At 42.4% G+C, this 15,576-nt stretch overlaps 1 protein-coding gene across 3 annotated transcripts; it reads right to left on the bottom strand.

Moving 5' to 3' along the window:
- Window positions 1-264: 264 nt before the first annotated feature.
- Window positions 265-13,421, bottom strand: LOC131114918 (ARF GTPase-activating protein GIT2-like). 3 transcript variants are annotated; one of them, XM_058064357.1, is made up of 20 exons: window positions 13,249-13,421; window positions 12,667-12,800; window positions 12,460-12,587; window positions 11,520-11,625; window positions 11,328-11,414; window positions 11,117-11,247; window positions 8,481-8,575; window positions 8,365-8,410; window positions 8,104-8,155; window positions 7,947-8,019; window positions 7,373-7,470; window positions 7,161-7,272; window positions 6,619-6,770; window positions 6,389-6,541; window positions 3,873-4,082; window positions 3,628-3,717; window positions 3,146-3,222; window positions 2,917-3,069; window positions 1,844-1,907; window positions 265-1,659 (listed from the first exon to the last, which is right to left on the bottom strand). In XM_058064357.1, exons 1-20 carry the CDS (start codon window positions 13,298-13,300, stop codon window positions 1,465-1,467), a joined length of 2,208 nt encoding a protein of 735 aa, XP_057920340.1. In that variant the 5' UTR covers window positions 13,301-13,421; the 3' UTR covers window positions 265-1,464. The 3 variants fall into 3 exon arrangements, with proteins under 3 accessions (XP_057920340.1, XP_057920341.1, XP_057920342.1); XM_058064358.1 differs by having other exon boundaries at window positions 8,104-8,152; XM_058064359.1 differs by lacking the exon at window positions 3,628-3,717.
- Between the last annotated feature and the right edge of the window lie 2,155 nt (window positions 13,422-15,576).

The following is a 15,576-nucleotide window of genomic DNA, read 5'->3' as shown; positions in this document are numbered from 1 at the left end:
GCGGAGCCTCGGCCGGCTGCTTGCCAATCTCACCGCCAGGCGTCCCTCCCTCCTGAAACCCTTTCCAATCACAGTCACTTTTATTAGCTTGTTCAAAAATAACAAAATAATTGTAATTGAAGATTGTAATAAAATATATATTTAAAATGTATATATATATTATACTATACAAATGTCAGTACCCCCCCCACTACAAAATGTCACCAATCAAGCTTCTTCCATGTTAATGGCTTCCTGCTGCCTTTCAGGTAGCTGAATCAAAGATACTAAATACATTTTATTCATTGATTGTTCAGTATACTCTGCATTGTACATACCATGTCACATTACTCCCGCCTTGGAATAAATACTCCAAGTTTCAGCACACATAAAAAAAAAGAAGAAGAAAGCAGAACGCATGCTAAAAAGTAGTTGGCATCTGTTGTAACAGCAAATATGTTTCTAGTTGTTAAGTTGTAAAGCTTGAAAGCATTTGCTTTATTGGCTAAAATGTAACCTTAACTTGCACCGACTTCACTGGGCTCCATGTGGCCCGAGGTATTCTGTTACTTTTTCCACCACCATCGGTGAAACGGATCAGGCTGGAAAATGAGATCCAGGGTGATTGAGGGGCACATTTTGACTTTGATGCTAAACAAACAAAATAAAAAAAATGTCGCCACTGACCTCAATTGGTGAGGAGCATCACAAACAAAAGCTTACAAAAACAAACACCGGCTGCGTGTTTTTTTTTTACCCCCCTCCAGGAGGTATGAGACCATGTACATAAATAGAATAGCATTTGGATTATTTGGAATTACAGAATTACATTGATATACACTTTTTTTTCATGTACACTTGCATAATGTTCTTTAAATGGATTTCACATGAGCCACTGAGGACGTCTGCACACACTCACACATAGGTAATACACACATATTCACACATGTATGGCTGTACTAATATCACTGGTGCATTACCCAGAAGCACATCTTGGACTGAGCGTGGAGGGACAACTGGCAATCCATTAAAATAACAAAAATAAAAAATGGGATATCTGACTGTTGCAATGGTGACATAGCCTCTTCGTTTTGTACCCTACCCGGGTAACACCTCCACAACCTGCAATGTAGCACCCTTTTTGCAGGTGTTTCCATACTATACAGACATTAGAAGAAGAAATACTGATGTTGCACCTATTGAGAAGCACTAAACGGGGAAGGGTACAATGTTTGTTAACAGCTCAAATTACTTGCTGTTTTAATTGCTATATACAAGATACGACATCGCACTTTTAAAAATATGTGGATTTAATCTCTTTGTGAGGTAAAATGACATCAGTCATGAAGTAAATAATAAATAAAGCGTCCGCTTGTTAAATGCTGCAAGCTAAAGGAATGTTATGTGTCGAGGACGTGTAATGATTGAAGTAGAGGTTTACCTCGTGTGATATTAGTTTTTGCGGGTGAGGGCGCGTTCTAGCTGCTAGTTGTTGTTTTCTTTGGTGGTCACGGTGACGAGTTGCTTGGCAGCTTTGGCGATGTCGTAGGCGCACTGGATGACCTGCTGTGTGACCAGCTGGATGTCGGCGGGGCATGGGCCATGACACTCGCCATGCAGCCGGCCGGCGCTGGAGGTGAGCAGGAAGAGGGAGCCACGCACTGTCTCAGAGGACGGTCTCTGCAAGTAAGGTGGTGGGCGGGGTCGCCAAGACAACGTCCATAAATAACCTCTCATGGTGGTGCGTGTGAATGTAAACAAGGTAATCCAATGAAGAACACAAGTAATGCAATAAGCAAAGATACTACTGTTTGTTTACCCAAAATATCCTATTGTTATGGGGGTGGAGTAGGAGCTGTGTTACCTTGGGAAACAGAGCAGCCATCTCCTTCACAGCCACGCAAATCTTCTCTGCACATGGCAGAAAGCTGTCGAGAAATGGAGATAAATGGCAAATAAAAGGTACTCCATTACGCACAAGTGACTTTTTTATTATATTTAACAATACAGTGTTTGTCTCCTTCCTGATTTCTTATTATTTGCATGTTTGTCACATTTAAACGTGACACTCGAGGTCATTTTGGTTGGCCGGCCGATGTTCACCACTGTTCCATGTTGTCACCATTTGCGGTTAATGTCTCTCACTGTGCTTTGCTGGAGTCCCAAAGCTTTAGAGATGGCTATGTAACCTTTTCCGGGCTGCTTGATGTCAATTACTTTATTTCTCATTTGTTCCTGAATTTTTTTTAAACATCTCTGCATATCATCTAGTCTTTGAGGCTCTTTTGATTGGCTCTCTCTTGAGTAATCAGGCCTAGGTGTGGCTAGAGAAATTGTGATAAACAGTTAAGTTATGTTTTATGTTTTTATGACATCATAAATGAAAACCTTCCTCATGAATATGAGCCCCCCCACCATTTCATGGAGGACAGTTTTGTAAAAAAAAAAAAAAAAAAGCAGGCTTCAATACACATCTTAAAATAAATTCTGTCAATCAACAGCCACGGTAGCTTTAAGTTTATTTTATCCAACAAACGTGCTAACAGTGATGATCCAATGATGGTGGTGGTTGTCGTGTGATATTCCTGGTAAGGATCACTTAAAGCACTTTTTCAATTTCAGCACTAAGACTTGACACACTTCCAATACACTGACCGCTTAGTAAAAATTCCTGAAAACTACCATAATATGGGTCCTTTAAGCAATTAACTATAGTCTGTCATAATTCCTATTGAACACTACGGCTTCTCCAAGCTTTGAAAATGCTGGCAGACATATTGAATGCACAGCACGGCTACAAACGTGGCACACGTGGGGAGGGTTGGACATAAACATCATTTTTAGCACCACTCAGAAGGATGAACATCATCTGGTTCAATGAATCTGTAACATTTGTGAAGATATATTAAGACATACAACAACAGTGAATGAGCTAACCTTTCATGTTTGGTCTCCTGGGCGGCCCTCAGAAGCTCCTGAATGTTCTTGGTGATCTGTTCCGTCTTGCAGATGACATCCTCTGTGCACGGCAGGGTAGGATCTTCCTCACCCTCCAACTCACCCTCCGCTGCCTCAGAGGTCAAGAAGAGGCTGGAGGGAGGGGGGGCGGGGGGGTGTTACTGTCTATTAGACATATTACAATGTTACTTTCCAAGACATGTCGTACCCAGTGTCCACTGCTTCGGAGTGGTTGGGTGCAACGTCGCAGTTGAACATGGCGCTCTGTCCCTCCAAACTGCAACCCTGCAGAGACACCGTACGATGACCATCTAGTCAATCGCACCCAAGTGCTTACGCAGCTGAAATCAGCAACATGCTTTGTAAAGATACAAAAAGCAAGTATTTAAGGCGAGATGCAGAGGATGCGATTAGTAGATGCAAAGATGGGCATAAACTGTGAGTGTTCTTGAAGGACACTGCAATAGGACCTTTCTTTCAAAGAAATTGGACCCTGTGTCTAGATTAAAGTGGAAAAGCCAAAAGTTGGCCAGAGCCATGAGAAAAGAATAGCGGCATGAGCAGCCAACAGAGCTGCTTGTAAAAAGACACAGGGTCAAGTGAAGGGTAACTACGGCTCAAGCATGAAAAGGACAGGGGTGGCTTTCAAAATCCCCTGTGGACCACAGGAGGGGTACACCGGTACTTAACCCTTCGAGATCTCTCATCCCACGACCAGGACAGGGAAGAGGGGAAGGATGGGAGGGAGGAAGCGGCCGTTCCCAAAGGACCCCTCCCAATCTAGAAAAGGGCCAAGTCGAGCAAACTAATGAGATGCGATGAATGAACAACCAGTCCAACAGAAATCAACGACACCAGCTCCAAGCCAGGCATCATCACTGTGTCACGTCGACAGCCGAGCGGGAGCCACAACAACGCCTCTCAGGTGTGCTTACGTTGGCCGGGAAGGGCTGTAAGACGACTCCGTCCTCGCGCCGGGTGTTTTCATCGCGGTGTGGATACTGCCTGGGGGCGGAGCCGGTCTCATACATAGACATGGCGCGACCACCGCGGGTCTGGCGTCGAGGGACGGGCCCCTGGGCGTGTTGTTGTCCGCTGGGGGCCTGCCATCGCAGGGATGTATTTTCAGTTTGCAAGGAGGTCAGCTGAAGAACACAAAAACAGTCTTTACTTCGGAGGACATCAATAATGGAGCAGAATACAGCTGAGCCCTGAAGGAAATGTTCTTCCTCCACTTTAGAAGTAGAATGGCACGACGTGAAAAGCCAAATTCAGCCTACGGTAAATTAGTATCAGCACTGGCCATACAATGTGAACTTGTTAAGGACAGAGTGAAATTATATGTACAGGTAAGGGCCAGAAAATTAGAATTTTTCATAAACTTGATTTATTTCAGTCATTGTGTTCAAAAGGTATAACTTTTACATTATATTTAATCATTGCACACAGACTGATGCATTTCAAATGTTTATTTCTTTAATTTTGATGATTATAGGTGGCAACAAATGAAAATCCGAAATTCCGTGGGTCAGAAAATTTGAATATTACCTAAGGCCAATACAAAAAAAGGATTTTTAGAAATGTTGGCCAACTGAAAAGTATGAACGTGAAAAATATGAGAATGTACAGTACTCAATACTTGGTTGGAGCTCCTTTTGCCTCAATGACTGCATTAATGCGGCGTGGCATGGAGTCGATCAGTTTCTGGCACTGCCCAGGTTGCTTTGATAGTGGCCTTCAGCTCTTCTGCATTTTTGGGTCTGGCATTCTGCATCTTCCTCTTAACAATACCCCACAGATTTTCGATGGGGCTAAGGTCAGGCGAGTTGGCTGGCCAATTGAGAACAGAAATATCATGGTCCTTAAACCAGGCACTGGTAGATTTGGCGCTGTGTGCAGGCGCCAAGTCCTGTTGGAACGTAAAATCCCCATCTCCATAAAGCAGGTCAGCAGCAGGAAGCATGAAGTGCTCTAAAACTTGCTGGTAGACGGCTGCGTTGACCTTGGATCTCAGGAAACAGAGTGGACCGACACCAGCAGATGACATGGCACCCCAAACCATCACTGATGGTGGAAACTTCACACTAGACTTCAAGCAACGTGGATCCTGTGCCTCTACTCTCTTCCTCCAGACTCTGGGACCTCGATTTCCAAAGGAAATGCAAAATTTGCTTTCATCAGAAAACATAACTTTGGACCACTCAGCAGCAGTCCAGCTCTTTTTTTCCTTAGCCCAGGTGAGACGCTTTTCGCGCTGTTTCTTGTTCAAAAGAGGCTTGACACAAGGTATGCGGCAGTTGAAACCCATGTCTTTCATGCGTCTCTTGGTGGTGGATCTTGAAGCACTGACTCCTGCAGCAGTCCAGTCCTTGTGAATCTCCCCCACATTTTTGAATGGGTTTTTTTTCACAATCTTCACCAGGGCACGGTGATTCCTATCGCTTGTACACTTTTTCCTACCACAGTTTTTCCTTCCCTTTGCCTCTCCATTAATGTGTTTGGACACAGAGGTTTGAGAACAGCCAACCTTTTCAGCAATAACCTTTTGAGTCTTGCCCTCCTTGTGCAATGTGTCAATGGTTGCCTTTTGGACAGCTGTCAAATCTGAAGTCTTCCCCATGTTTGTGTAAGCTTCAGAACTGGACTGAGAGACCATTTAAAGCCCTTTGCAGGACACCAGGTGTCTTCAAAATTGAACCCTTTCACAATATTCTAATTTTCTGACCCACGGAATTTCGGATTTTCATTTGTTGCCACCTATAATCATCAAAATTAAAGAAATAAACATTTGAAATGCATCAGTCTGTGTGCAATGATTAAATATAATGTAAAAGTTATACCTTTTGAACACAATGACTGAAATAAATCAAGTTTATGAAAATATTCTAATTTTCTGGCCCTTACCTGTAGTTTGTTATTATATATCCACCCTCGGCAATCTCTGTGTGGAGTTTGCATGTTCTCCCCGTGCATGCGGGGGTTTTCTCCGGGTACTACGGTTTCCTCCCACATTCCAAAAACATGCTAGGTTAATTGGCGACTCCAAATTGTCCATAGGTATGAATGTGAGTGTGAATGGTTGTTTGTCTATATGTGCCCTGTGATTGGCTGGCGACCAGTCCATGGTGTACCCCGCCTCTCGCCCGAAGACAGCTGGGATAGGCTCCAGCAACCCCCGCGACCCTTGTGAGGAAAAGCGGTCGAAAATGAATGAATGAATGAATGTTATTATATAAATGAATGCAAGTCAAAAAGAAGAATGATGACCCAGAAGCCAGCTTCCGCACAGACGCTATATTAACCAGCAGGGGGCAGTAAAGTGCGCTATCACAGCCAAGAGAAAAAGGAAACAGGGCTGTTGGGTGCTCCTGTGTGCAGTTTAACACAGGAAATGAGACCATGTCTTATTCACTGAAAGAGACATAGCAGAAGACAGACTTGATTGACACACCTTGCCCTGCATCACTCGCAGCTCCTCACTCAGGTGACAGTTGACTTTCAGCAGCTGCTGGATTTTGGCTTCCGACGCTGTGAGGGCGCTCTTCACTTCCATGAATTCCTGCACTGTGATCGGGCCATCGGACATGTCGGACGACTCCGAGCTCTGCAGCGAACGCCACAGTATTCGCTGGACATGTTCAAATACAAATGAAAATAAAAGGCACTTTGTGTTAGAACAACCTTGGTTCTTCCATCTGTGCAGTTGTTCCCACAGGTGGCCTCTTGGGCTGGGTCTTCATCCGAGGCCACACTGTCGTAGTCGGGCTGGTCATTGTCCTGGCTGTCACTGTTGTGCCGACTGCTGGTTCCCTGCAGGATCAGCTCCACGCTCTCTGTGGGCAGAATACCACATCATAAACAAACAACTAAATAATAACTGTGGAGAAGTGCTATAAAACAGTGGCTTTCAAAGTGTAAAGCACGGCAGCTTGACAACAATAAAGAAGACTATCTCTCTGTAATCTACTAATTTAACCTGGGTTGGTGTTAAAGGCAATATGAATAGATTTTTAGTTCCTATGGTGAGAGTAAAGCAGAAAATTGGGTTTTTCAGAGCGTGGGGGAGGTCCCAACTGTCTTACGCAATCTAAGGGAAGTATCACTGTGCCGCTACCCTCCCTATTGTAAAATACTATCATAATCACCGAAAAACAAATTGAATTCAAACAATAACAAAGCAAACAATAACAAAAAACAAGTTAATTGTTGAAGAATATTTGTACCTTTAGGACTTTCGCAGGCATTCCCCCATTGCCGACGTTTGGCATCTGTTAGAATATCAATGACCAAGGTGGCAAACTCATGAGCGCTAAACCTCGCCAACTTCTGACGACCCTTGAGAGAGGAAGTCATTTAAATACGATAAATAGATTAATAATAAAAAAACAATTTAAGCGGGTACAGACAAAGGGTTACAACAGGTGGAAGGACTTGCTTGGTTTCTGGTCGAGGAGTACTCGGGGTTGACTGGCAGGAAAGGAACAACCGTGGTGTCTGTTACAAGTGTGCTGTGGTTCTGGGTGGCCAAACACACTGAAAAAAAAATAAAACAACGCAACAGGTCATAACAAGGTTTCCAAAAATTATGGCTGCTTTGAATCCCCCTGCATTATTCCAAGGATGTCAAAACGATAACAACTGAGCTACAAATTCATTTCAGGAAAAAGGTGTAAGCCACAGGGAGCCACATCCAGACTACGGAGTGGGAGGGGAGCAAGAACTGCATGGCAATAACTCGGAAGATGTGCTGCATTCAAGGTCCTTTTTTTTTTTTTTGCATTTGTTGTCACTCAGTGAAGCACTGTCACATTGATAATGACACTCTGAGGAACAGAGTGTTGGTGCGTTTTCAAAAGGTTTGCGCTTGTGAGTGATCACAACGGCACTGCGCCGCCTCCTGATGCCTGATGACATTTTCTTGAGGTTTTATGCTTCATTAGCACGCTACAATACACGTGCTTTCGCTGCACCAAACTGGCGAGATGCACCTTCAATGAAGCACCGCCTACCTGCGTCAGTTTCCCGCCTGTCGACTTCGTCGTAAACATCCATGGCAAGTTCTTCAAACTGATGATTATTTAGCTGGATGAGAACAAAGCAAAGTGAGACATTTTGTACAACCGAGCAAAAACATTAAGTTAAAAAAAAAAGGGGATTCGGGCTTACAGACTGGAGCTTCTTCTTAGCAGCTTTTGCAAATTCTGACAAGTCGAGACTGCTTTTGAGGAGGGAAACATCATGCTAATTTATTTCCACCACAAAAGAAAACGTCTAACAATTGCAAAGATGTGATAAATACTTACTTATTCCTTTAAGGATTACAAGGCAGCATTTAACAAATATGATTACAGTTACAATAATATACATTGCTTTCATTATTAAACAAAATCAATTTTTGTGGTAGAACCAAAACATAACCCGTATTACCTGTCTGCCATTTGAGGAATGATGAAGTGTTGCCCAAACCTGTGGTCTGCAAAAACCAATATTGTGAATTCATTTGGAGGCCAAAAATGTAAGAGTAGGTCATCGCTCCTCCTTACCTGGTTTTCGTCCACAAAGGTAAAAAGTTAGGCGGTCAGTGAGCTCGTATTGGATCTCCACGAGGCGCTCAGCCAGTTCCTGATGCCCAGCTTGCCTGCAATATAAAGTCAAGCGTCACAGAATTAGTCGACATAATGTGTCAAGTAGGACACATTATGAGCATAAGTGTAAATGTGAATGTCAAAGCAGATGATTCATGTTATTTAAATACCACAAAGCCATTCAGTCACACTTACGTTGTTTGTATGGACGCATTATGTGCTATCCTAACTCAACGTGATGCTTCAGCTAGCATTCTGGCCCACTCGATTATGCTTCTCTCCAATGGAATTAGTCAGACATCATGTGACATCACATCATCATCTTGTGTTCATTGTGTGGCAGAGCTCGGCATGCTTCATGTCGTAGGCACTGTTATTATTCAGTTGTTTTTTTTTTTAATATTAATGTTTTCACCTTCTGCCTCCGTGAGGTGAAATGTGAACCTATCCAAGTGATATATATATAAATAGCATGGACATCTGCTTTCTTTTCCCCTCTAAGGCAGGGGTCTCAAACACGCGGCCCTAGTGTCCTAAGGCAGGACACTAGTTTGAGGCCCCCACCTTGATATGAAAGTTTAATGTTAGTGCGGCCCGCGCAAGTTTGATATGGATGCTGTATGGTATCATGTACCCAGAAAAAAATTATTACGTTTGATTAATGTTCATGTTAAAGGTTAAATAACTGTTAATAGTTATCCTCCCTATCCGTGTGGAAGTGGTAAGTTTTTGGCTATTTAAGTTTAAAGGAAATAACCGAAGGCTACCGTTTAGGTCGCTAGCTCTCTAGTTTGCGAGTTAGCATGTGTCTCAAGACCCTGCAGTTGCGCAATATGTTGTAAATAAAAAGAGTATAAATGTGACTATAGTCGTGTTTTGTCATGTCTACAGGGCTCTAATAATGCTTTGTTAATTTTAATCTGAAAAAAAATAATTTGTCTACCCACCAACTATATGTGGTTTCTTAAGTTTTTATTATTTGCCGCTTTATTGTTATTATTATATTTATTTATTTATTACCGATTGATTGATTTCCTTTATTCTTGATTTGTTCATTCATTTTTCATCTTATTTTGTGAAGAAAAATAAAAAGTAAGATATTTGAGAACAGTGGAATGTTTTATCAGAGCTTTTCCTGTAGAAAATTGAAACCAAAGCAAAGTTTATTCATTTTTCTGTTTTTAATAAATGCGTTTTTTGGGGGGGGTTTTTTGGGGAAAACCTGATGTGGCCCAGTCATGCCCAGACCCTAGCTCCAGTGGCCCCCAAGTAAATTGAGTTTGAGACCTCTGCTCTAAGGGAACACCAAGGGATATGCTCACATCCTGTGTGTGGGTAGTTGATGGTGAGCAAGACAATAGTTATTTTCTACTGCTCCTATAATAATTAGGGCTGTCTATCACGCTGAATCTAAAATCTCATATATTGGCCCTTGATTCCAGACTCCACCCCAGCACGTTTATCCAGCAGCGGACGGATAGAGCCTGTGTGATCACAACAATAGCGTGTGCCAACATGTTAAGCATGGAAGTAGGTGTGTGTATATTTCGTTAAGACATTGCAGCTGAGTATAACACTTGTCACGCACAAGTTTCCTGTGGTGGCACAGCAGTGGGGAAGTTTGATACAACTAAACTCAATGCGTATTTGAAGAAACATTTTTGTGGCTTCCTGAAACGTCCACCGCTGTTTGCAAAGTGTGAGAATGTCTCACGGGACGACAATAATTCATAAGTTAGAACAGTAAACATGACAAGCAAAGTCAGGTTTAAAGACACTATATAAAGGATTTTCAAAAAATAATAAATGGTCGTTGTTTCATGGTTGACTATAGCAGTAAAAAAAAGTTATATGAGCCGAGATGCCATGGCTGAGCTCGAATGGATCTCCTCTAATTTCATGTGGAAGTGGGAAGGAGAGGCTGACTACTTAGCTCGCCACTTGGCAATGCTAGTGGCAGGCATCTGTTATTAGCTTTATATTGTTTATATATTGTTTTCAAAAAACAACTAAAAACCCACCTGTTTGAATCTGTTTTTAATGTCTAACTCTTTATACTTGACTGCTGTGCCCCGCCCCACTTTTTCTTGTGTTTTGACTGTGTATTGACGAATGAATTTTGTATTTTGGTGTATCTTTTGCTCTGTTTGCTTGCTTTTGTTCAACTCCATTCTTCTGTAAAGTGTCTTTGAGTATTTTGACAAGCACTATACAAATAAAATTTATTATTATTATTACCTTCCACCGTAAAGCGTCTTTGAGTACCTTGAGCGCTATACAAATAAAAATGTATTATTAGGTCCCTGCAGTATAACCCTGGCCGGCGAAATGTGAAACAAAGAATTACAGGAGTGTAAAAGTGACTATAGGGGTGTTATTTCATGTGCACAGGGCTCTAACAATGTTAAAACCCACATTTAGAAAATCATAAAAAGGTTTTCTATGCTCTAACTATGAAAATATTCTGTCTATTCATATTAAATGCGAAATTTAGGTGTTGAACCAGTGAACCGTGACAAACAAGAGACGGCTCTAAGAGATGTGGTTGTGGACTTCGAAATAACAAGAAATTTTATGCAAAGTCCTTGCTTTACCTTGCATAATCAATAGGCGTCTTCCCACTGGAGTCCAGGGCTCCTGGATCAGCTCCATAAACAGCCAACAGCTCGGCTTGGAACAGTTGTCCCGCTTTAGCCGCTATGTGCAATGGCGTGTTTCCTTTCTCCTGTGACCAAGACACAATTATTATTATCATTGTAAATATGATATATGAAAGGGAATACAATGGTTCTGTTGTCTACACACAGGATGGAAGAAGTTGGCCTGCGCTCCCAAAGATAAAAGCCTCAGGCAGGTCTCCAGGTTCCCTGTGCGGACACTGGAATGCAGTTGCTGCACACATTACAGAGAGCCAAGTGTGTGCAAGTTAATTAACCCTCGTGGAAATATTAAACAGAGTGGGGGAAAAAAAGAAGAATAGAGAAATGGAAATCTCACCTTGCTGAGATCTTTGGCGGTCACGCTGTCGTCTTCCCGGCAAGGCATGCGATGGACGAACGCCAACATCTGGTATTTGGCCTTGATGAACTCTGTCTTATTGGGACTGGACACAACACAGCATGCATGTTAAACAGGGGATTATTCACTGTTTGCAAGGTCAATTTCTAGCCAATGTCCCAGCAACTGGCAACCGCTGTATTTTATATTTTAGATACAAGAGAATTAGATAGAACACAGTTTATAATATTACTTCTTTCTATCTAAAAAAAAAAGCCAATAATACAAACTCTTTACCACTAGAAGAAATGTATTCTGTGGTCAAACATTATTATGGGCTCCTCACATTGTTCTTTAGTTCCTGTCCCAGAAATGCTCTAAACGATCAACATCCTGTTTATTTTCTTGCCTTATGGTCATGTGACTTCAGTAATTCCTCTCATAGGTGGTTTGTAATTGCCTTTATTATGAATGACACCACCCTTGTGTTGTAATAGATCTCACTACCACAAGCAGACATGGCATCTGTAAAGCTTACAGTTGAAATAAACAAGTATTGCTGCATACAAGGCGGCCACTCCACTTGAGGACCCTGAACAAACGGAAACTCTCTCTTGCCCCCCCCGCTGCGATGATTCACCCCCTCAGCTTCTAAAACCTGTACCTCATCCTACATATTTTCAGCCTCAAAATGACAAGGTTCTGGATCCTTTTTTCAACCAAAAGTTGTTGTCAGGTCTGCCATGGATTAGCTTACCCGACTACCATCTACCATCCCTACTAAAAACGTCTACTTGGTAAAATATGTTAGATATTATTGAGCGACCACACAATGCTGCCGGGAGCAGCATTCCACAACCAAAACAACACAATTATGAACAAGGCGTCACATTCCCTCAGCTGAAAGGTTGACATTGTGAAAGCACACACAAACACTTACTGAACACGGTCCTGCGGGTTGGCTTTGCGTTTCCCAGTCACTGAAGACGAGGAGGAGGAAGAGGAGGGGTCCAAAAGGCTGTGCTCCCATATGGAATTGGCTCCATTGCCATAAAGTGTCTGCACCATCTATACAGCATGGTGGGGGAATGTCTGATTATGCATGAATAGTATGTTGTGTGACGCTGGGTGGACAAGTTCAAGTCACCTGAAACTGCGAGGGGGGCCATGCTGAGTGTGTTAGATGCCTGACTTGGGAGCTGTGTCGTCCCAGACCTCGATGGATGCTGCAGCATTCATCGCAGATCAACACACCTCTGTTGACAGAAGCCCAGCGAGGCTCTGGAAAACAAACAATCACAACTGTCATTAAAAAAAATATGTAGTGGGCAGCTTACATTCATTCCAAAAGGACAGGCACGGTTAGTTTCCTCTTAAGACATTTGCAAACAAAACGTAAGTGACTTGTTAGTAACAACTATTATCATTGGTCATCGCCAGTTAACCCATACATTATACATAAGATAGCACACAGTTTGTGTTAATTTTAATTATAACAAAAATAAATAAATACGCAGAAATGTTCGCACCATCTCCTACACACAAAAACACTACCACGGACAAGTTTTGACCACAAGATAAACATGCAGACCCATTGTAGGTAACATATTAACCATTAGCATTAGCACAAATCAACTACTATAACTGGTTAGTGTTGTGGTCGTGTAGCTAGCGCGTTAGCTCGAGCAGCTAATGCTAGCTTGTCTGAGATCATCAATAATATTATTACCCGGAGCACTGCAGTCGGCGCAGACCTCTTTGCTTCGCACTCGCTTCGACATCCCTGCCGAGTCAACGACAGACGCAAACACCGGAGTAAAATAATTCGGGGCGACTGAGTTGACTGTCTACGGCTGGCAAAGAGCAGCAACTCTGCCCATCTGCCTTGCCTACTGTTGAACAAAGATGGGCCCCGTTCGAATACTTTTCGAGGGTACTCGGCCGTGCGTCCTTGTTCGTTTCCTTGGTAGCGTCCTTTTCTGAACTGTAACATTTTATCTGCTTATGTAGCAACAACAGAGGAGTAATGCAATAAATAATTCGAAATAAATAACAATAAAATGTCAATTTGATAACCAGTCATTATTTTAATACAGCTTTTATTATTGGATGCCATTAACCTTGAATAAATCCAGGGGACATTTTTCACCTTTCAGTTTGTATTATTTTCATTTTGTCTTAATGAATACATTGTGTATATGTCAGAGGGTATAAAATATATATCAAGATATATCAGAGATTTTAAAACAACATTTTAGATTTTTCTGTTCCTTTAATTAGGCTAAAATGGCAAAGCAAAAGAAACATTTGTTCCTCACAAACAAACATATTTACAGTAACACACACAAGCGCAAGTCTTATTTATTTATAATTTATAATTCATTTATTTATGTATAATTTTCTGTTATTATGCTATGTTGGGTAATATGAATTTAAAGGTGACTATAGGGGTGCTATATCATGCCTAGAGGGCTCTGATAGTGTTAAAAACATATTCAGTAGGTCATGAACAAGTTTTGTGTGCACTAACTATTAAAAAAAACTATTAAAAGAAAAGCTTAATTTTAAAGAAGGAATCCTAAATATCAGCGTTTCCCATACATTCATTTTTTTTTGTCCCGTCCAGCCACTGGGGCAGTTAGTATTGTTGATCTATAAATGCCCTTACATGCTAAACAGATTTGCTCTGTGTCAGGAAAGGTGTAAGCTACAACTTCCCTGTACCATGAAATTTGAGTCCAGTTCCCCTTTAAAGGGATGGTTTAGATTTTTTGACATGGAGTTGTATGACATCCCCATCAGCGGTGTAGTGCATCAATGGTGACTTACCCCCGCATTTCGTCCCGTGAGCAGAGTTCTGATCTGTGATGAGGAACGTTGTTTCGGTGAGTTGGTGGGGCCACTTAAGCCTTGTCAAAACAATCTGCAGTCAAAAGAATAAACATTTGCATCATAAAAATGCCTCCTCGAAAAAAAACACACGCGAGAGACGGGGTACACCCTGGACTGGTGGCCAGCCAATCACAGGGCACATATAGACAAACAACCATTCACACTCACATTCATACCTATGGACAATTTGGAGTCGCCAATTAACCTAGCATGTTTTTGGAATGTGGGAGGAAACCAGAGTACCCGGAGAAAACCCACGCATGCACGGGGAGAACATGCAAACTCCACACAGAGATGGCCGAGGGTGGGATTGAACTCGGGTCTCCTCACTGTGAGGTCTGCACGCTAACCACTCGTGCGCCGTGCAGCCCCCTTTTGGGGACTGATAAGTAAAATTTGAGTCAATTTGGTCAGCAAAAAATGGCCACCATCAAGCAAAACATCTTCACAAAGTCCCAGCCATTCATTCAGTCATTCATTTTCTACCGCTTATCCTCACAAGGGTGCTGGAGCCTATCCCAGCTGTCTTCGGGGCGAGAGGCCAGGTACACCCTGGACTGGTGGCCAGCCAATCACAAGGCACATAGTATAGACAAACAACCATTCACACTCACATTCATACCTATGGACAATTTGGAGTCGTTAATTAACCTAGGGGAAAACATGCAAACTCCACACAGAGATGGCCGAGGGTGGGACCGAACCCAGGTCTCCTTGCTGTGAGGTTTGCGCGCTAACCACCCAAAAAAGAAAATTGTAGGTCACGTAGCCCCCAGGGTCCACTTTGGACACCCCTGTCTTAAGGGTAAAATTGTGCTAGTATACTATATCATATTGTTATATACAACATACAGAGTTGCTATTCCACTATTTCATACTGTGATGGAGCATCCTCCTCTCTTGCATTTCCTCGCCTAATTATGATAATTGCAGCAACTCCATTTAATGAGACAGCGACCCTGAGACCTCATTAACAGTATTGCAGCGTTCCTGTGGTAGAAATCCTGCAGGCTCTAACTGTGTTTATAGCGTGCAAGGGACTCCAAAGTCTTTATTGTCACTTTAAATAAACAAGTCCACTGTGAGTCATGATGCTTCGTGCAAGGAGGGGCGAGGGAATAGAAGTGGCTACTGTGGCTTTAAAGGGGTGTTGGTTCTTGGAGAG

This window comes from Doryrhamphus excisus, chromosome 2, assembly GCF_030265055.1.
Source record: "Doryrhamphus excisus isolate RoL2022-K1 chromosome 2, RoL_Dexc_1.0, whole genome shotgun sequence".
Taxonomy (NCBI): domain Eukaryota; kingdom Metazoa; phylum Chordata; class Actinopteri; order Syngnathiformes; family Syngnathidae; genus Doryrhamphus; species Doryrhamphus excisus.
The sequence above is the reverse complement of the archived record's forward strand: the minus strand, read 5'-3'. Positions and strand labels throughout refer to the sequence as shown.